Source organism: Rattus norvegicus, chromosome 2, assembly GCF_021556685.1.
Source record: "Rattus norvegicus strain SHRSP/BbbUtx chromosome 2, alternate assembly SHRSP_T2T, whole genome shotgun sequence".
Taxonomy (NCBI): domain Eukaryota; kingdom Metazoa; phylum Chordata; class Mammalia; order Rodentia; family Muridae; genus Rattus; species Rattus norvegicus.
The window spans coordinates 113,434,201-113,455,405 of NC_141535.1; the positions used below are offsets into that span (position 1 = coordinate 113,434,201).

Consider the following 21,205-nt stretch of genomic DNA (forward strand, 5'->3'; position numbering starts at 1 on the left):
ATCTGGACCTAAAACTCAGGCAGGGAGAACTGAATTCACAAATCTTGCTTGTGCCAGCAAAATACATTAAGCATTCCCAAGACCAGGCTCCAAACATGGAGGCTTCTTTGTTGGAATGTTTTTAGTTGTCAAAAAACGAGATGTAGTTTGCCACGTCCTCCTTCCCATTCCCTAGGCCCTGGAAAAACTGCTTCTGGCAAAGAGAGGGTCCGGAGTTCCTGTGTGCCTTTGATTGCAGAGCACAGTACCGTGAGCTCCTGTGAGCTGGGTCTTCACAGCAGTCTGCGTAGCCTTGTTATATAGAAGAGGCACAATAGAGCAGGACCCAGCTTGCCTGTCCGGTCTGGCAAGGGCACTTTGCACCTGCAGCCTCAGCTTCACTCATTGCATAGGCAGGAGGACGGATTGGGACTTTAGGTTGTGGTTTTAGCAGAGCTTTTCCAAGCATCACGGAAAACGGTTAGATGTGGATATATGCTGTCCTCTGTGTGCTCACGTGATTCCATATCCTGCAGACACCACAGTGAGGACTGGAAGCGAGCCAACAGTGAGGCATTCTGGAGAAGGGATTCTTCCTACATTTTGGCTAAAAAAAAAAAAAAAATGGCAGGAGGTCATGGTTACCTTGCACACACAACCGTGGCCTTCACAGCTCTGAAATGAAATCTGAATCTCAGGTAATAAGTGAGACCCTCAGAGAAGAGGGCTTGAGATGGGGGAGATGAGAAACAAATAGAAGCAACTGATGCCTTCAGAAAGGGGAAGTCATGGCAGAATGGAGGGATGCATAGGAGTCAAGGTGTGGAGACCAGAATTGAAAGTTTCTGGAATTGGCAGTATCTGGAGGCTGTGGTGTTTGTTCTATATCCTGTGGAGGAGAGCTAGGGTTCTCAGAACAGACAATGAATTTATACAAATTAGTTGTCTTTGGGGACATCAATGTGAAGAGAAGGAAAACCAAGCTTTAAGACAGTAAAGTCATGGGGCTGGGGTAAATTCTCTCCTCCCATTGTGGATCTGAACTTCATGCAGCAGTGGAGAGCACAGATCCTAAGTCAGTTTGCCAAAATGGAGATGCAAGCAAGTTATGGAAGCATGACTCCAAAATGAAGAGATTAAAAAATCCTCTGGGGTCATAGCCAGGAGCAGGAGCATGTGTGCTGTTCTTGGAGCCATCTGGGATTTGTTTTTAAGTTAAATACAGATGTCTCTCTGCTTACTGTGGAGTTGCATCTCAGCGAGCCTTTCATAAGCTGGGATTACTCAAGAATGCACTGAACACATCAAACAGACTGAACCGAATAGCGTGACTTTGCAACACAGGACACCAAAGAACCAGGCTATTCATGTGCAATCGATCGTGTGTGCACCGTTGCTGACCAGCATCACGGGAGTATTACCCTGAATGTGGTAAAACCAGGAGAATGTCAACATTCAAGGTCATGAGTGTCACCTTTGTATCATCTTAAAGCCAAACCACCATAAGTTGAAGGTTACATTCTTTTTCATTTTGTAGGATTTTATACCAACCACAGAAGTTATGAGTACATAAATCCCTCCTAATCCTACCACTTTTACCACTGTGGCGCCTTGTGAAGAAGGGAGTGGAGCTAGCATACACTTTATGGCCAAGTTGCATGCCCTTGGTTGTAGTTGTTTCTATATCATATATTTTGAGGGGCATTTTTTAACATGTTACTTAGAATAATATTTTAATAGTCGCTTAATGTCATCCTCCTGTGTCTTGGTATGTGTTGGGGTAGATGGGGGAATGAGGGTGTTAATTGGGGTTTGTATTGCTTTGAAGAGACACCATGACCACAGTGACTCTTATAAAGGAAAACATTTAACTGAGGCTGGCTTACAGTCCAAAGGTTTAGTCCATTGTCACCATGGCTGGAAGCATGGCAGCATGCAGGCAGACAAGGTGCTAAAGAGGTAGCTAATGATTCTACATCCAGATGGGCAAGCAGCAAGATGAGACTGCCACACTGGGCCTGGTTGCGCATCTGAGACCTCAAAGCCCACATCCAGTGAGGCGCACTTCATCCAACAAGGCTATACCTGCTCTAACGAAAACATACCTCCTAATAGTGCCACTCCCTATGAGCCTCTGGGGACCATTTTCTTTCAAACCACCACAGAGTGGTATATTCATGTGTGTGATAAAAACATTTTCATGAAGGTCAAAGGACAACCTACACTGTTAGCCCTCATTTCCCACCTTGTTGAGAATGTCTGTTGCTCACCAGTGTCTATGTTGGTGTATCTGGCCCATGAGTTTCCAGGGGATTGTCCCATTTCTATCTCCCATCTCTCAAAGAAGACTCTAAAAGCTAGAAATAAACAGCTTCCCTAAAGTGCAATGCACATTTTAGTTCTTCAAAAATATATCAAATCCCCAAACTGTCAACGCTTCCTGTTATTTTCTCCCAGATAAAAAAGAATGAAGCAAGCCACAGGTTTGTAAAATGACTTCTCTTCTACACTGAATCACCACAAAGTTTGGCTAAAGCCCAAAGTTTCCAAGACACTGTGTGGGACTTCTACTCAAAACGTAATTCTAAATTTAGCTAAATTTTAATGTTTTAATATTCAATGTTTTTATATTCTAATCCTGTGTAGATTTATTCAGTATTCTTTTGGCTTAATGGATATGAAAGGATAAAAGTCATAGGGAGATAATTCATTTATAATTAGGCCTAATTGTTTCAGATAATTGTATTTCTCAAAAGGGTTTGTGGAAGCCAAAGAAAAGAGAATTTTTTTCCACTTGTGAAATCTGGGACTTGAACTTCTACTGTTCTGTGCTCTCTGACTTGATGCAGAGAGTAGTTAGCAAAAATGGCAGTCTGACATGGCAAAAGATGTCTCAAAATAGCAGAGATTGTCACAAACCTCCATAGGAGATTATGTCTTTTATGAGGAAATAAACTTCATTGTGTACTGTAGCAAAAACAGTTGTGTGGGAAACAAAGGTTTGCCATTTACCTTTGCATGAGTCCCTGCTCAAGTCACTGGAGATATGACAGGGGATATGCCTTCAGGTCACAGTCTACAGGAAGGAGACACATGGGTAACAAAAACACTGTCACTTAAGTGTCAAAACAGGACAATTTACTTAAAAATGGAGAGGTTGGTAGGTAGGTAGGCAGGCAGGTAGGTAGGTAGGTAGAAGAAAGGATGGATAGATAGATAGATGGATAGATAGATAGATAGATAACACTTTTAGCTTAGATAGAGTTTAAATTATTACAAAAAAAAGTCAGCAGAAGTTTAAATATTGATAACCATGCAAAGACCCAGAGTAAGATATTCCAGAGACAAGAAATAAGCCTTGAGAGCTGAAGATATGGCTCGGTGGTTAAAAGCACTGGTTGCTTTTCCAAAGGTCCTGAGTTCAATTCCCAGCAACCACATAGTGGCTCACAACTATCAATAATGGGATCTGATGCCCTCTTCTGGCATGCAGGTGTCTATGCATATAGAACACTACATAAGTAAATCTTAATTAAAAAGAAAAAAAGAAAGGAAGGAAGTTCAGTACATGTTAGAAACAGGGTTAAACTAAGAGATGAACTCAGAAATAAAGCAGGCATCAAACTATGTAGCGCCCTGGAGGCTGTGATGAGATTTTTTTGTTTTCGTCGTGTTTGTGATACGAAATCACTGGAGACACTTACGAAGAAATCTTAGCCCTTGGGTGCTTGACAATCCACACAAGACAAAGAATGTATATTGAGCAGAAAGTTCCATAGGAAATCAGAGAGCAGGGGGCTCGAATGGTCAACATAACACATAAGGAGAGATGACAACTCTCTCAGATGAACTGAGTCCCAGAGGAACATGGAGGTGTGGGGTTGGATTCAACAGAAAAGGTGGAAAAAGTCATGAAAGGGCAATGAAGCAGGGGAGAGCATGGGAGCCCCCAAGAGAGACCTGCTTATCACAGGGAGAGCTGAGACCTGCCGGAGTCACACTGGATGGTCACCTCACACCTGCTCCCCAGCAAGCCCGGAAACTCTGGAAAGGAAGGGCCACTGCGTTCTCCTGGCTTTATCTTTGAACCTTGGGCACACAACTGCCAGGTGCTTCATGAATATTTATAGAAACCCACTGAGCCCCGTAAAGTAAACAGTGTGTATGGAGACCAGTAGAAGCCAGGGGCAGAGTGGGGCTGGGCGTGGAAGGGCCAGCCTTTGCTGAGAATTGAAAGTTCACGGAGCATAAATAATTTAAGATTCATTTATCTGTTTATTGTTGGATCACAAAAAAACAGAATCTGGATCTGTCTCATTGAAAATTTTCTGGCTTCACTTAAGTACTACTCTTTTTTTTAAATCTTATTTGATTAAAAAAATATCAAATATTCTTTAATGCTAGGTTTTTTAATCTTATTATAGTTATTGGAGAATAGTGGAAGACAGGGGGTTAGCCTCCAAAAACGCACCATCCAAACATCTGCAGTGAGCAGAGGAAACAAAAGTCGTTTCCACGGTGAGCCAAACCCAGAGGCACAGTCAGTCACCCAAACTGCAGTTGGTGATTCAGGAGAGAGCTTCTACTGGGAATCCTCAGGGTGCAGCCACAGGGATGTATCTATTAGGGGTTGTCACCTAGCATCCACAGGGAAGTCATCTGCTTAATACCGGGAACAAATACATTTACAAGAGTCCCGCCCGAACTCTGTCCTCTTGACTCAGAAAAGAAATTCTCATCAAGACCACATCACTGGGAAGAGGTTTAAGAAACACTGCTGGCTTGGTCTCCTCCCCTCCCTTGACTCCTCTAAGCAATCAGAAACCCACTGAGCTCAGTAAGGAAGGCAAACAGTGTGTATTGGGAACAATACATATTGGGGATTTGAAGTGTTTTGGATTTTTGTTTTTTTTTTAAAGCAGCATTTAGAGATGGGGAGATAGCTCAGTGGGTAAACTGCTTTCCTTGAAAGCTTCAGAATCTGAATTTGATGGTGACACATAAGCCCAACACTGGGGAAGCAGAGACAGGTGGATCCTGGGGGCTTACTGGCTGCCCAGCCTAGCCTACTTGGCAAGTTGCAAGTTTCCAAACAATAAGAGACCTTGTTTAAAACAAGCAAACAAAACAAAAATACACCGTGGCTAGATTTGAGGAGTGGCAGCTGGCACTGTCCTCTAGCCTATGGCATATGTCAATTCCAAGGTGACCTCTGTCCACAGGCTCATTGGACCTTTGAACTGGTAGCCCTTTGTTCTTTCTCTTCCAGAAACAGTGTTTGGTGACACTCGGAATGATCCAGAATTTGAGACATTGCTGTAGACTAACCTGGCCTATAGCAAAATTAGATTTGCCTGAACCTGTGGACATAGAATGACCCTGTCTTACAACTAAGACAGTTAGGAAGACACCGAGATCTGCGTACAGTGTGGGCTAAGGCAAACATCAAGGGATCCATGTTGTGATATCCAAAAACCCTATGACACTATCTGAAAGTAAAAATTCTGGCAGCATCCAGCATTCTTTTCTTATCAAAGAGCAGAAAACTATTGTGACATTGTTGAAGTCACAAACACATAAGCTAACTAAATATGAAGCCTAATAAGGTAATAAAATGAGGGGAGGGGGCAGCACATAGCTATCTGGGTGAATGGATGTTTCATACAGCATCACACAGGGAAAGGACACACTGCTCTACTCACCTTCCTGAGCAAGGAGCAGAAGCCTAGACAGGGGGAGTGTCAGTATCTCGTGTGTAGTCTCAGGACTCATCTCACAGCCAAACTCTGGAAACAGCTTTGTCAACATGCCTAACAGGGGTACTTTTAAGAGAGGATTTTGTTTAATTAAGGGCAAGCAAAGTTTTGGAGAAAATAGAGAGAGAAAGGCTGAATGGGTTCAGTTGTATGCAGAGGGAGGAGAGAGAAGAAGAGAGGCCAATTTGCCTAACAGTGTGTGAAAGAGATGCCTAGAAGAGTGGGTCTTTTGCATGTCAGATGCAAAGCGCTCCCCCATCCATCCCCATAGACATTCATGTCCTGATCCAAGGAATTTGTAACTGCTACTTCATATAATAAGGTGGAGTTTGCAGAGATGGTAAGTCAGAGAGCTTGAGGTAGGCTGATAGAGTGGCCATGATATGTACACAAGGTCCTTATAAGAAAGGCCATGAGCCAACCGTGACGGACCCTGACAATAATCACTGTGCCAATGAGGATGAGACTGGAGGATTCAGAGAGGTTCGGGCCAGCCTGGGCTACCCCTGAGAGCTGGAGATACAGTTTAGTAAAACAACATTTGCCAGGCATGATCAGGGCCCTGAGTCAGACACTGAGTGAGGAAGAAGGGGAGGGGAGGAGAAGAGAGGAGAAGGAAGTTTAGAGAGATGCTGTGCTGCCAGCTTCGATGGTGGAAGGACCACAAGTTAAGGAACACAGGTGATGCCTAAGTGCTCCAAGCTGGAAACTCGAAGGAGACAGACTGCCTGCTAGACTCCTGAAGACTCAGAACTGTAAACTGACAGCCTTGGACTGTTTCAAGTCATTGAGTACACGTGAGCATCAGTGGGAGCTCACGGAATGGGTTCCGTTGGGTTCGTGATAGCATTTCTCTGTTTTGTTGTCGAATAGCTTTCTGTGAAGTCTACCCTTCCTCAGTGTCTTAGGAGTCCAGTTGGTGTTCCTGACTTGGTGTGAGGACATGCTGGGATGGGCATAGAGCCCAAGTGGGTAGAAACTGGCATCTGGAGCTCAGTGCGATTTGAGGTGACACATGGTGTAAAGGTGCGATCTGAACGCCTTCTCTACCACAAACATCCTCTGACCCTGTTACTTCAAAATGGCCACTAAATCTCATGAGTACAAAGGAGCACTGTGGGTATCACCTGCACTGTGGGCATCACCTGAAAATATACTTTGGAACTTACAGAATTACATTAAGTCACTATATCAGGCAGGTGGGGGGAGAGGATAGAGACTGGATTGGCTTACACAATATGGGGTGGATAGTCCAACAATGGCCATCAGCATACTAGAGAGGCTGAGAGTCAGGTTTCTAGTCTGGCTCTGAGCTCGGACACTTCTTGGGGAGTCGGTAGTATTGAGTCCAAGTTGAAGGACCAAAGAAGCTTTGGTCAGATATCGGATGATTCTGTCACAAGAGGAAAGAAGAGGAAGAAAGGAAGTAGGGAGGGAGGAAGGGAGGGAGGGGGGAGGGAGGGAGGAAGGGACGGAGGGAAGGAGGAAGGGAAGAGATGTGAGGGAAAGAGAGAGGGAGGGAGGAGAGAAGAGGATAGGGGAGGGGAGAGGAGGGAAGGGGAGGGAGAGGAGGGGAGAGGAGAGGAGCGGAGAAGAGAGGAGGGGAGGGGAGGGGAGGGGAGGGGAGGGGAGGGGAGGGGAGGGGAGAGGAGACATGTGGAGCCACCTAACAGGAAGCCTGGTCTAATGGGTGGATCTGGCCACACTGAGCTGAAGGGACTGCTAGGATCAAACATGCAGCCTCCTTCTCACCCACTCCCCTGATCTCTTGCTGGCTCTCCCCCAATCAATCCAGTCAGACAGAAAGGGAGTTTTCGATAGGTTCAGTCCTAACCTGCTTTCCAGCTGTCAGGGCAATGAGAGAATCCAAAGGACAAACAGAATCTGTGGCCCCAGAGCCCTTTGTATAAATTTCTGGTATTCTACATCGTACAGCAATTGATGTGCGTCATAACTATTTTTAAGTACGTGATAGGACTTCATTAAACAGTTCTGCAATGCTATTCTAATATAAATTCCCAAATCCATTACACTGGAATGTAAGATTAAGTGACTTCCTGTGTGGTTTGTCTCTTCTAAAAAAAGATTGGTCTTCTGGGGAAATGGGAGAAATTGTTCATTTCTAGATTCTAGCTGCCATCTGCAGTGACCAACACATGATGGGTGAGAGCTCTAAGACCCTGGACCTGGTATCAGTGGGAGGGGAAGGTGACGTCAGGCTGTGGCCACGTGCAGGGGTGTGTGGCCCAGCGGAGGCCTGAACCCTGGGGAGGGCAATGGTGGGAGACTCGTATCAGACTGTCAGGCATCTGAGGAGACTACAGCCCCTCACTGCCAAAAGGCCAGATCTCTAACCAAGCTGCTTGCTTCTCTTGAAGCATTAAGATAACATGGTCCACCCTAGAGTACTGATGAACTGGGCATAATGGGAAACCCATAAGGAATATTGTCTCACACCACATGAAGATTAATTGTCCTCAGAAGTACTCCCACCCCCATCCTTGGAGAATTATTTACTTTTAACAAACAAAGGTAGACTGGCTGGGTTTTGTTCTGCTTAGTGTCTGGAGCCGATAAGCTTTTAGTTTAAGCTGGCCATTAAAGGAAATCGATGATTACATCTTTATGGAATTCGTTGAGGATCCTCAGGAGTGAACACTGCAGGCTCTCTTTAAGCTTGGAGGTCCTCTATAGCCAGGCTTCTGTTTATTCCTGGGTTGCAGTCTGTGGGGGAAGAGGAGCAGGAATTAGACTCAAAAGAAAAATACAGGTGTGGTGGTATACGCTACGCCTTCAACCCCAGAGCTTTTGAGTGAAGACAGTAGGCTATCCTTGGTTTATTTGGTGAGCTTGAGGCCAACTTGTGCTATAGGAGACCTAAAATAAGTTCATAAATAAATCAAAGAAAAATCCATTACTGAGCCCTGTTTGTAGTCAGAGCTACATTCACCACATCATCCTTTAGAAGAACACCGTGACTCTCTTAGAGAACCCATCCCACCCACCAACCTAGAGCTTGGTCAGATGGCGTCTCTAGCTAATAGAGCGTCATTGAAAATGCCAGAAGAGGCACATCTCATTGCCACGGGAACAGGACACGTCATGGGCAGATGTTTCCTTCAGTCTGACTCTTGGTATAAGATGACTTGGTGGCATAGACTCACTGTCTAGATTTGTTCAAAATCCACAATTCTGAATAGATTCCCATCAGGAGCCAAGAGGCAGTGTGTAATCTATCCAAACCTGGAGCTGCTTGTCATCGCTGCAAACATTGATTAGCCAGCCAGTGACTTTTAGAAACAGAGGCAGAAACTGAAAGGACTGAACAGGAAGCTAAAATGGCACTGCCTCTTCCACAGAGCTGCCCAGGGAATCCGCTAGCCATTCAAATCCCTTCAAAGGAATTCTACGCAAAACAGAGTCGGTTGTTTCTGAGATTCTGTGAACAATATAGAGGTAGCACATTGTTTAATAATATGGTAGATGATCAGAAAAACTTTTCACATGAGTTTGATGAATTAAGCACCTAATAAAGGTATATTAGGAATATTGATAGAAAAAAAGGAAGCCCAGCACTGAAACCAATTGTACACTCAGATGAACCTGTCAGGCACCAACATAGCATAATTTAGGAAGGACTTGTTCATACTCATGCATATGAGTACACATGTACATGCGTTCATATGCAAACACACACACACACACACACACACACACACACACACACACACACGGCCAGAGTAATCAAAAATATTTCTCTTATAGTCTAGCAATGTTGACACACAACTTTAGTACCAGTGCTTGAGAGACAGAAGAGGCAAGAAGGTCTCTGTTCAGTTTGAGGCTAACCTGGTCTACATAGTGATTTCCAAGCCAGCCAAAGGTTGCATAGTGAGACATTGTCTCAAAAAAACAAAACAGGCAATACATCTTCCTAATCACTCTCTTGTAGACCAAAATTATCCACCATAATAAGCTTTGGTGTGCCCAATCTGAATGTGACTGTCTTAAAGTTGTAGCTCATGGGGCTGCTGAGTTGGCTCAGCAGTTAAGAGCACTCCCTACTTTTCCAGAGGTCCTGAGTTCAATTCCCAGCAACCACCAAGTAACTTGTCCCCATCTACACGGGGATTTGATGCCCTCTTCTGGCATGCAGGTGTACATGCAGATAATTTATATGCTAATTTAAGGCACATGTATTTATTTAATGTGTGAGGGGGTGTGGTATGCATGCTCCACTGCACAAGTGTTGAGGTCAGAACTTGTGGGTATCAGTTCTTTCCTACTATCAGGTGAGTTCTGCGGAAACTGGAGTCTTCAGACTTGGCAGCCATTTTGTGGCCATCCTATGACCTCACTCTCCACCCTAATCCCTTACTATGATGAACAAACATAGGGGGCGAGGAAGCTGGTCCCTGCAGGTGTGGCTGCACAAGGCTACTTGAGTCCCTTGAGTAAATAGTGTGCTTTGCAGTCTCCAACCAGGAGAAACCTGGGAAGCTTCTACAGAAAAACGTCCTGAATGAGGGCTGGGAGGCAGGTAGGCCAAGGGCTCTCAGAGAGCACCTGGGGAAGGAAACATGGGAGTGAGGTCTGTAAAGGGGACAAAAGGAGCATCTGGAGTCCCAGCAGATGGCAGAGTTGACAAGATGAATCATCACCAAAGACTTCATGGTTTGTTCTGTTCTTCAGCCCAGCTGTGAGCTGGCCACCAGCACTGTCCCATTCGAGAGGTAGCAGAACCGAGGACAAAGCTGGGAAAGGCAAAGCTGAAATTTGAAACCTGAGGCTGCAGCCTTAGTCAGGAGCTGGAACCTCGGCCCCTTGGAGAATCTGTGAGGCTGGAAGGTTATCCCTAGACCCGGGACTAGAGAGGTGCAAGGGGCCTCAGAGGGGTCTTCAGGCCTGCAGGTGTGGAGCAAACCAGGCAGCTTTCTCCTGACTGTGATACCATTTGGCTTGAGGACATGGCTTAGAAAATCTCTGTCTATAATAGCTGTACTAGGCCAGCCACTTGAAGGGGCAGCCTCTGTCACCAGAGATCCCTGTCCTCACTACCCAGATGTGCCCCCAAAAATGGTCATGAAAGTATTTAACTAATCCCTACCACTGGGGAAAGCCTGGTGAGAATAGGGTTTTGGCTGTTTACTGTTTTGTTAGTTTTCTTTCTCTCATAGTCACCAAAGTAACCTATAGCCTGTTTACCAAGTAAACGTCTGAACCATAGTCATCTCTGTCCTGAAACAAACCTGCTTTTAGCGTCATCAGACTTGGAGCCACAAATAGGCAAACAGAGGAGGAAAACCAGGATGACTCTCTCTCTCCCCAGGCTCCGAAAGCCTTAGTTATAGCTGTGAAGTATTTTCAGAACATTGAATTCAAGTGCTAGAGAAAGCACAACATCTCTTTATTGCTCATCCTGGAAAGACCACAGCAGTGAAGCTTCAAAAACAACAACAACCGTCTGATTAGCATAATCTGTGGCTGATGAATATGGATATTGTCAATAGCCACCTAGAAGCTTGCTTCCTTTTGCACATTTTGTTCTCTCCTACCAAGAAAGGAAATATCCCTAAACCCCTGTTTGCACCAAGCTCAGAGGAATTGCCTGAAGGGAACTGAGCCAGGAAGAAATTCTTGCCACCTTCACCCTTTGTTCTACTTAATCATCCACATTGTCATTAGCATTTCCTGTAGCCAAGAGTATGGAATGCAAATAGAGGCTCTTGCCTCCCTCCCCGATGAGGCTGGTCTGTTTCTCTAATGTCCTTTTGACAGTGTCTGATACAGGGCTGACAGGACTGGTCTCCAGGGAACAAGTGTAGACTATGCAGTGAATGCAGCCCTGGCAAAGGCAGGCTGACAAGAGACTTCACCAACCTACCCAGGACAGGACAAGACAGGAAACAGGAAGGACCTGCTGATGAAGCCCCTGTGGCATGATACATCATTAAGCCTGACCTGGGGCATTGGGTGTCAACCTTATTCCTGTTTATTTGTTTGTCTGTTTACAAAGGATTCTGAAGATGGAAACACTCAACTACACCCCTCAACAGCCTGAGAATGGGTGTCAGCCTCTCCATTAGTGACTGAATTGTACTTTGCTTACCAGTCTTTTGCTGTAGCAGTTGTACCCAGCACATTTGACACTTTACAGACTTTATATACCATACCCTTTACACCCCTGTCCAGCCCACTGCCAACAAAAGGACTGATAATTCTTCAACTAAATGTAGTGTGCAGATGGGCCAGTCACCAAGGTAACAGGGAGAACATCAGCATGGCTTACAAAGTCCCTTTCTAGCACAGCATTGACAATGGTTCTCAACCTGGGGGTCACGAACCTTTTGGGGTCAACCTTTTCACAAGGGTTGTCTGAGGACATCAGAAAACACAGCTCTTCCAACATATAACAAGGACGCATGCTCCACTATGTTCATAGCAGCCTTATTTATAATAGCCAGAAGCTGGGAAGAACCCAGATGCCCTTCAACAGAGGAATGAATACAGGAAACATGGTACATCTACACAATGGAATATTACTCAGCTATCAAAAACAATGACTTTATGGAATTCATGGGCAAATGGATGGAACTAGAAAATATCATCCTGAGTGAGGTAACCCAATCACAGAAAAACACACATGGTATGCACTCACTGATAAGTAGATATTAGTCCTAAAGCTCAAATAGCCAAGATACAATCCACAGACCACATGAAGTTCAAGAAGAAGGATGACAAAAGTGTGGATGCTTCAGTCCTTCTTAGAAGGAGGAACAAAAATATTCATAGAAGGAGATACAGAGACAAAACTTGGAGCAGGAACTGTATTAAAGGGTCACAGCCATAGAAAAGTTGAGAGAGAGTAGTTTATTCAGTACACTTCAAGACCAAAGCAGGCTGAGCAGTAGTTAAAGAACTCCCTACAGGCTGAGAAAATGGTGGGTGTCGGGGGCATCTGCTTGAAAGGAGTACTTTTGTCATTAGGGAAAGTTTCCTTGTTTGTAATTCCCTAGTGAATAATTCACACTATTCAAAGGAAGACAGTCTGAATTTGGGGGACTAAAGTCCTGGAAGGTTAGTGACAGCCACCACCCATGTCATTTCCACTGTGAGATCTCTGCCATGCAAGAAAGGGCCATATAAATCAGAGTTATGCAAATAAGGGTGATCCTGGCTAGCTAAAGTTCAGGCCTGCTCAAAGCTGATGTCACCTGTCAGTCACCTGCCCCCCTACCCCCACCATGCTGCCCTGTGGTGTTAGGTCACAGCACTCTGCAGCCAACAGTTTGGGTAGTAACTACAGTTACTCCCTGGACTGTGCTTGTGAAATTCCCAAAGAGGGATTGATTCCACCTCTGGGTCTCTTATTAATGGCTTTCCCTCCATGTTACACTTTGCATAGCAGCTGCAGTGGATGGGTAGAGAAGCCACACCCTCCTGGTGCTCACTGAATGAAGTCATCCGGTGGCCTCACTGTGTCTTTAGAGACAATCCCACACTGCAGATCTTTCACCAGCCTGACCCCTGTGCATTTTCATCAAGTTAAGTCAGTACCCAAGCCCAGGCCCTGCAAGACCTATTGAAGACCCTGGAAGAAGGCAGTGACCTTGGACAGGGGCTTGTGCCTTTTCTGCCTCCATTGCTTCCTCTGGTATCTGTTGCTACAGTTAAGTTGCTGTTGCAACATACATACACACACATATAGCCTACTAAGTCCATATAGTGTTGCTTGTATGTACATGTTTAGGGCTGACCACAGGGACTGGCTAGGCAGCCAGGGGCTGCTCCTGGAGAACACTGATTCTCTCTCTCCCAGCAGCCATTGATTGACTGTAGATCTTCCTCTAGGTGTGGGGCCTTGTGAAATTCTCCATGTCCACATTGGCAGGTCAACTGGTGTTGTCACCCTGTTTTCATTCCATCGCAGCCTGTCCTGGTCTGCTGAGGCTGCTACAGCAGTACACCTCTGACTAGGAGTGCAGCCACAGACATGCCTCCACCCTCATTCTCCTCTAAGAGTCCAAAGTAGTGCCCTGTGATCAGTGGCTCCCGTTGCTTCGCTAATCAGGAAAGAAGACACAGAAAGATGAGGCTGAGGAAGAGAAGAGAGCTATGGATAAAGGAGAAAGGGGAGATGGGGAGCCAGCAGGGAAGGGTATAAGGGTCTGAAAATCACTGAAGGAAGACCCTAGACTCAGTATGCAAAGGCAAAGAGCATTTATTCTGCAAAAACAACCTGCATGTGGGGAGTCAACCATTATCTCAAATGTTGACCCCAGACGAAGGTGCCCAGGCCTTCTTATAGGGAACTCTGGAACTCTCTAGAAGGATTAGGTAATCTAAAATTTTATTGGTGAGTGTTAGGGGGTCACAGGCGGTCAGTGGTTCCTGTCATGAACGTTCAACCATGTGCTGAGATAGGCTGCCCAGTGCAGATGATCCATTCTGAGGTGAGATGCTTCCCCATTTTTGTGTTTATCCCCAGGCTGTTCTATGGGAGGGGGTTTTATGGTCTTGTTCTGAGTTTTATGCTCTGTTCCTAGAGCTTGTGTCTTATGACCAAGTTTCTGGACTTACTGTCTGTTCCTGAAGCTGCTGCCCTATGGCCTTTTTTGAAAGCAGGCCTGGTCCTTAAAATGGAGGCAAACGGCTTATATTGTCCTTTTAAGGGGGGTAGTATATAAACTGACCACATGGCCACTCAAAAGTATCATTGAGGGGAAGGCTTTTGTTGTAAGTATGAGGGAGAGGCCAACCAGAGGCATCTGGAAGAGTCCAGAGCAGAGAGAGAAAGTGGTACACTGTCAGCAGATTGGACATGGCCATGAGGGCAGGAGGAGGGGAACGAGAAAGGAAGACACAAAGAGGACCAGGGGTGGGCAACCAGGAGCCCAGCTGACATAGCAGGGTTGTAAGGAGGAATGAGCAGCTGGGGGTGCGGTGGAGCCCATGAACTGGAGAAGTTTGGACTGGGAGCTTGACGAGAAGACCAAGGATACCAACATGGGCTCTGAAATGTGTAACAGGTGCTTGTGATGCTGAGGCCAGCACGTGCTTTGATGCACTGATAGCCACCACAGATGGGTGCTTGTCCCTCCTACTTGTCATAAAGAATGGCTCCTTTGGATGAGGAGTACTGGCTTCACAAGTTTCTGAGGAATGCTGGCTTGTATCCAGAACTTGGAGCAGACAGAGAAGGAGCACAATCCAGACCCTAGGCTCCAAGAGTAAATTAAACCAGAAGGGTTGTCACCCAAGTCCTGTGAACTAAGCTAGTGCATTTCACCTGATTCTCCTGATTACCCAGTGTTTGCAAAGCCTTCGGGAAGAGATAAGCGCAGCATTAAGTGCTAAGTAGTATTAATTAATAATATTAGCAGGCTGGGTGTCGGGACACACACACCTGCAATCACAGCACTCGGGACAAGGACGCAGAACTGCCAACTTCAACACCAGTCACACCACCTAGTGACACCCTGGTTCAAAACTAGTAACACTTGTGGATCACATCAGCAGGAACTTTGTGTAAATAGCCTAGGCTTGGAATCAATGTTTCACATACTGCAAATTTTCTTTCTAGAATCTTTTTTTTTTTTTTTGGTTCTTTTTTTCGGAGCTGGGGACCGAACCCAGGGCCTTGCGCTTCCTAGGTAAGCGCTCTGCCACTGAGCTAAATCCCCAGCCCCTTCTTTCTAGAATCTTATAACCTTCTGAATTCCCAAGAAAGTAGCTGTGGGCGGGGCTCCCTACACGAATGCTCTCCTGTATCAAACACCAATGAAGAAAATGCTCACAGACCTGCCTACAGGCCAATCTAATGGAAGCATTTTCTCCATTAAGGTGGCCTCTTCCCAGTTTGTGTCAAGATGACCAAACCAGCTAACCAACATAGTAAGTGAACACTCATTTAAGACATGCCCTTTCTCAACGGCCAGCTCTTAGAAGGGGCTGCATGTTGACTCCATGAGCAGCACTGCCGTGGGAACCTCAGTCTTCTCAGAGAGTGAACAATCCTCTTAAGTTCCAAGCGCATCAGATTATGACCCCCATTTAACTTATTCTAGAGTTGCTTTCTGTCCCCGCCAGCGGGGACCCAGTTATTCAGGGTCCCGAAGAGGCTTTCCTGGAAGTTTTGACATCCTTATATTTTAAGACCATCCAAAGACCTTGCATGCTGACGCAGAGAGCAGACTTTTCAGTTCATTATTAAGCCTCAGACCACCATTGCCAAGGTGCTTATGTTTAAAAACACCATGTGACATCTTCCAGAGACATTTTCTGTTTTATCTGAAAGCTAAATTCAAAATAGCCCCATGTGTGGCATGCCCATGGCCCCTCTTAAAAAGCTTAGATCTAGTTTTACATTCTATTGTTTTTTAAAAATGAGAATATTGTGTTTACAATATTTCCGCATCACAGCTCATATCGTGCCAGAGCCAAGTAAGAAGTAGGTGGGAGTTGAGGCAGCTGAGTGCTTCCTTTGACCCAGTCGTTGTCCTCAGCTCCTTACGTGCATGCTGTGACCTACATTAACACTAAGCAAATGACTTTGTTGCTGGAGTGGTAGCGTCAGAGCCTAGCTCCTGGCAGCCCTTATGAATAAGGTTCAGCCACCTGTCCTCCATGGGTATCGAGGCTTGGGTGAGAAATGTCCCTCCTAGGCTCACGGATTTGAGCACTTGATGGCCAGCTGGTGGGACTGTATGGGAGGATTATAGAGCTTGTAGGAGGTGGAGCCTTGTTGGAGGAAGTACACCAATTGGCTCTGAGATGTTATAGCCTTGCCCTGCTTCCTATCAGGTGATTCCCTGTCAGCTTCCTGTCTGTAACTGAAAGCCTGACCAATGATATGCTTCCAATGCCTGATGCCACCCCTCCCCACCGTGATGGACTCTCCCCTCTGGAACCAAGAGTCAAAGAAAACCCTCTCTTCCTTGGGTTGCTTTTGTTAGGATATCATATCACAGCAATAGAAAGCCAGGAACACAATGGACAAGCGAAAGAGACAAGCTACTGACTAAACCAGAAGGGCAGACTTATTCAGTGTGGCAATGCTAGGAAAGCAAAGGACTGAGTGAGCCCCTCTCCCAAGCCCATCCTAACATGAGACTAAGTCAGGGGACTATTTTAAAGATAAGTAGAGCTAAGCAGCCCTAGTCAATGTGTGGTCCCAGTGTCAAAATCTGGCCCTCAGGCTCTCCCGAGGTGGTCTGACAAGTCCTCACAACTGTGTGGAATATCTTTCTGGTAGACACACTCTCCCTGCAGCTGACACCAGAGTCCCAAACTTTCCCTTGTCCAATCAAGAGATTCCTGGAAAAAATCAAACTCCTTGAAGAATAGTTGGAATTTACAAAGGTGGGGGGCACACCAGTCTCCTCAGAACCCCTTCTTATCAGCCCCTGAACTACTGAGACTGAAGTACAGAGAAAGAAAATGACCGACACCCAGTGCTAGAATAAGCCAGGCTCTGAGATGATTGTGAGACACAAGACAAGCTTCCGGTGGTCATATAGGACTGGAAGGAAACTCAGAGAGAGAACACATGTTATAAACACAAAGGACGGTCTCGATCCTGTTGATGACGGTATGCCAAATGTGTCTCCAAGTCACGGTTTGAACCCACAGTTCTTATCTTCTTTCTCTTGTTTCTCTTGCAGAGGTTCATGCCCAAGACCAGGCTGCCGTGGCTCCCACTGGGCCTTTCTTAAAGGGACAAGCACTAATTGCTCCATGAGTTCCAGAATCATCCACTGAGGCTTCCATAGTCCTTTTCCATCCGCAAGCCTTCACTGCAACGCTACTGTTCAAGATGAGTGGCTTTCTGTCCTCACTGGACCCCCGGCGGGTACAGTGGGGGGCTGCCTGGTATGCAATGCACTCTCGGATCCTGCGCACCAAGCCGGTGGAGTCCATGCTGGAAGGAACTGGGGCCACCTCAGCGCACGGTACCAAGCTAGCCCAGGTGCTCACCACTGTAGACCTCATCTCTCTCGGAGTCGGCAGCTGTGTGGGCACGGGCATGTATGTGGTGTCTGGCCTGGTGGCCAAGGAGATGGCAGGACCTGGGGTCATCGTGTCATTCATTATCGCTGCTGTCGCATCTATTTTATCAGGTACGTGTCCAGGGAAGGGGTCCCTCACCAAGGTCATTCACTGCCCTGGCTGCTGCTCACCGCACCCTTACAGAGTATGTATTACTATTCTTATTTATTTTGTGTGTTGTGGGGGCATACACCACAGCCTGTGTGTGAAGGTCAGAGGACAGTTTGCTGAGTCAGTTCTGCCCTGTCACCATGGGTCTGGGGAACCCATGCTGACAGTATGATTGGCAGACACCCTTCCCTCTGAGCCATCTCCCCAGCCCTCTTTTATAATAGTTAGTAACGAGCTGTACCTGGGGCAGTGAAACAGCTTGTTTACTTTTTTGGTCTCCAATCCTAGATAGGAGACCAGGTTTTGACCTGATTGTAACAGCTTCCATTTTCTGTGGCTTTCAGTACAAGCAACTATTCCAGTGCCTTCTGCTCCCCCGGCTTCTCACTCTCTGTTGTGTTCTAGTTACTCTGTTTCCGTTTTAACTCTCCCTCTCCTTGGAAGACAGGTTGGGTCTTCTAGGGGAGAAACGGAACACACAGGTAGTGCAGAATAGTAGCAAAGGCTGTGCAGGGTAGCAAGGCAGTCCCCTGGGAGTTGACGAGCCTCAAGATGGCAGTGGGACGCAAGGAGGAGGAAGCCAAGCAAGGAGACGTAGGGATGCTGTAGAGAAAAGACACTGCCTCCTCAGGCCTCAGTGAACGCATCACCTACAGGGAGCCCAGCAGCCACTGCTCTCCCCTGACCCAGGGTAAACAACTCTTCCAAAAGCAGGATGCGGAGACCTACATGTTGGTGATGTGTGGGACGGCTCTCCAATTGCCTTTCTTGCTTTCCTTCTTTTTCTCTAGGCCTGTGAGCCATAGTATCTCCCCAGACTTCCAGAGTTAGGTCAACAGACAACAAGAAAGAAAGAAAAAAGGGAAGGAGGGAGGGAGGAAGGAAAGAAGGAAGGAAGGAGAGACAGAGGGAGAAGGGAAAGGAAGGTTATTCTAATATAGGCAGGAGTTCTGTGACTTATGCACAGCATCACAAGAAAATCCCTATAGTATCATTCTTCCCTATTAATATTTAGCCTCCATTCATAAAGGAGCAAGAGAAAGTACAAACTCACAAATATACTGGCTCTTATCTGACCCTTTTCATTTAGTAAGAAAAGATCCACCGGGACCCATCCTTGCTGTATTCCCTAGACATCCCCCTGTCCTGGAATCACCCTTTCTCCTGCATAAAGACTCTAATAACCTGGGTTTATGCGGATTAAAGAACTTCTGTTCCTTTAAACTGAAATGATTTTCTCACATGAATGAAAGAATTACCTGGCTACTTAGAACAAGTAAGGTGACTGCAATTCTTCCCAAGTCTTATTGACAGAGATTACTCACCACGGACTCATACCCCTAAAAGAATTATCATTGTAGAACTGACTGGAGATGGCGGAAGAGACAGCATCTTGCTAGGGGTAATAGAATGCCTTAACCAGAAGCAACTCAAGGTAGAAGCAGGTTTATCTCAGTTCACAGTCCAGCCCCATGGGTTATGTCACAGCGACAGAAGCGTGAAACGGCTGGCCACAGGCAGTTGCATCCTTTATATGAAAGCCATTGCATCCTGGGAGCACTCAGCCCAGCCTCAGTGCCCACAGCACTGTATAATATCTACCTCTTCCCTGCTGAGCTGGAGAGCTCAGAATTCACCCAGCCAGTATTCTGTGGGAGCGAGTTTGCAGCCCTGGCAGACCACACCTCTTTCCAACTTTACAATCAGTGACATCAGATTGTGGACCTGAAGTCAGCTGTGGTGGGGCTTCTGTTTCTGCTGTTTTTGTTTGCCATGGAGTCGGTTTTTAAGCATTCTCCAGCTTCTCCTCACCACTGGCCAGGCTCCAGAAGACAAACGCCTGCCTCTCCCCCTCTCTCCAGATGGTCCCATCCGTAGCATCTCTCCTCTCTCAGTAACTGACTCATCCTCCGGCTGAGGCCAGCCATGATCCTTCAGAGCCTCAGCCAGAGCCAAAACCAAAATAGCTCGTGCAGATATTATCAGATTTACAGTGGGTCTCTCCAGTCAGGTCTGGCACTGCCGTGCTCTCTGGTCACAAATGTCCCCTCCCTGCTATCTGATTCCCCTCCCCGCTCTCATCCCCATGTCACTTAGATTTTAACCAACCTTTCCCTGCTTCTCCACACCACAATAGTCCAGTTCCCTTCCCTCCCCGCCCTTGGTAATACTTGTCTCTCCTTCTCTCTTGGCTGTAATTAAAAGCCTACTCAGCACCAGGAAGCCCAGTCTCTACCTTCTGGTACGTTTATCTCCAGCAATAGTCACTGCTGGGTGATAAGAATGGAGTACAGACGATGTTAGAACAACAGGATTCAGCTTGTCCCAAGCAGAGAGGAAAGAACAATGAGACAAAGGGGGCACTTGCACAGAAGCAAACTGCGCATGCGCAAAATGCCGGGGTCGGGGGGGGGGTCGGGGGGGCTGACTGGTCACAGGAAAAATGTTACAGCTATGCTCACTGTTTTGTATGCTAACAAAAATTAGTAGCAATCAGTATAAACGGAAAAGTGGTAAGATGAGTGGAAACTGCAGATTTCAATGAAGGAGGAATACTGGAATAAAAATACAGTGCGGTTAAAGGCAGGAAGTGACGTCAGAGAGGAACTATGCGTGAAATCTGAAGTGGTATGAAACCAGTAAGACTGAGTTTAGACCTGGAATCTGGTTAAACTACTATCTAGACTTGAAGCAAGCACTGTAACTTCTCTAGGTCTTAGTTTCCCCATTATGGAAATAAAATTATCTTTTTGGTTGCCGAGAGATCTAAATGAAGTACCTACCAAGTACTGGTACAATGCCCAGCACTCTGCACTAAATAAGTTGTTTTGTGTGAAACTCTGTTGTAGGTACCCGCTGTCATATATAGTATTTCTGTTATTCTATTTACATTATTTTAACTAAATGCCAGAATCTAGCTAATGTATAGAGAAAAAGAAATGGTTGGTTAGTTTACAGGGGTTTTTTTGGGAGGGGGGGTCAGGGGCACAGCATTATTTGGTCCCCTTTTGACAGCAGCACTTCTTGGTCAAAACCAGTGTAGGCTACATGAAGCTGTGTCTTGATTTTTTCCTATATATTCTAAATGCAAATGTTTCATTAAATATGTAGTTTTGTTTTATTAAGACAGAGTCTTATATGGCCTTAATAGGCCTGGAAGTCATGATGCAGACTAGGCTGGCCTTGAACTCACAGAGCTTCCTGCCTTTGCATCCCAAAGTGTTGGGATTAAAAGTGTGAACAGTCACACCTGGCTTTACATATGTAGCTTTGTAAATGTTTTCTCCTAGTTTGTGGCTCTTCCTTTATTT

General features: G+C 46.0%; 1 protein-coding gene across 1 annotated transcript in view; it reads left to right on the forward strand.

The window, feature by feature from the left end:
* The window catches only part of Slc7a14 (solute carrier family 7, member 14), a 105,861-nt gene that overhangs the window by 38,633 nt on the left and 46,023 nt on the right, over positions 1–21,205 (forward strand). The window contains 1 exon segment of the mRNA NM_001438269.1: positions 17,399–17,854. Coding sequence (NP_001425198.1) covers positions 17,551–17,854 — 304 coding nt within the window. The 5' untranslated portion in view covers positions 17,399–17,550.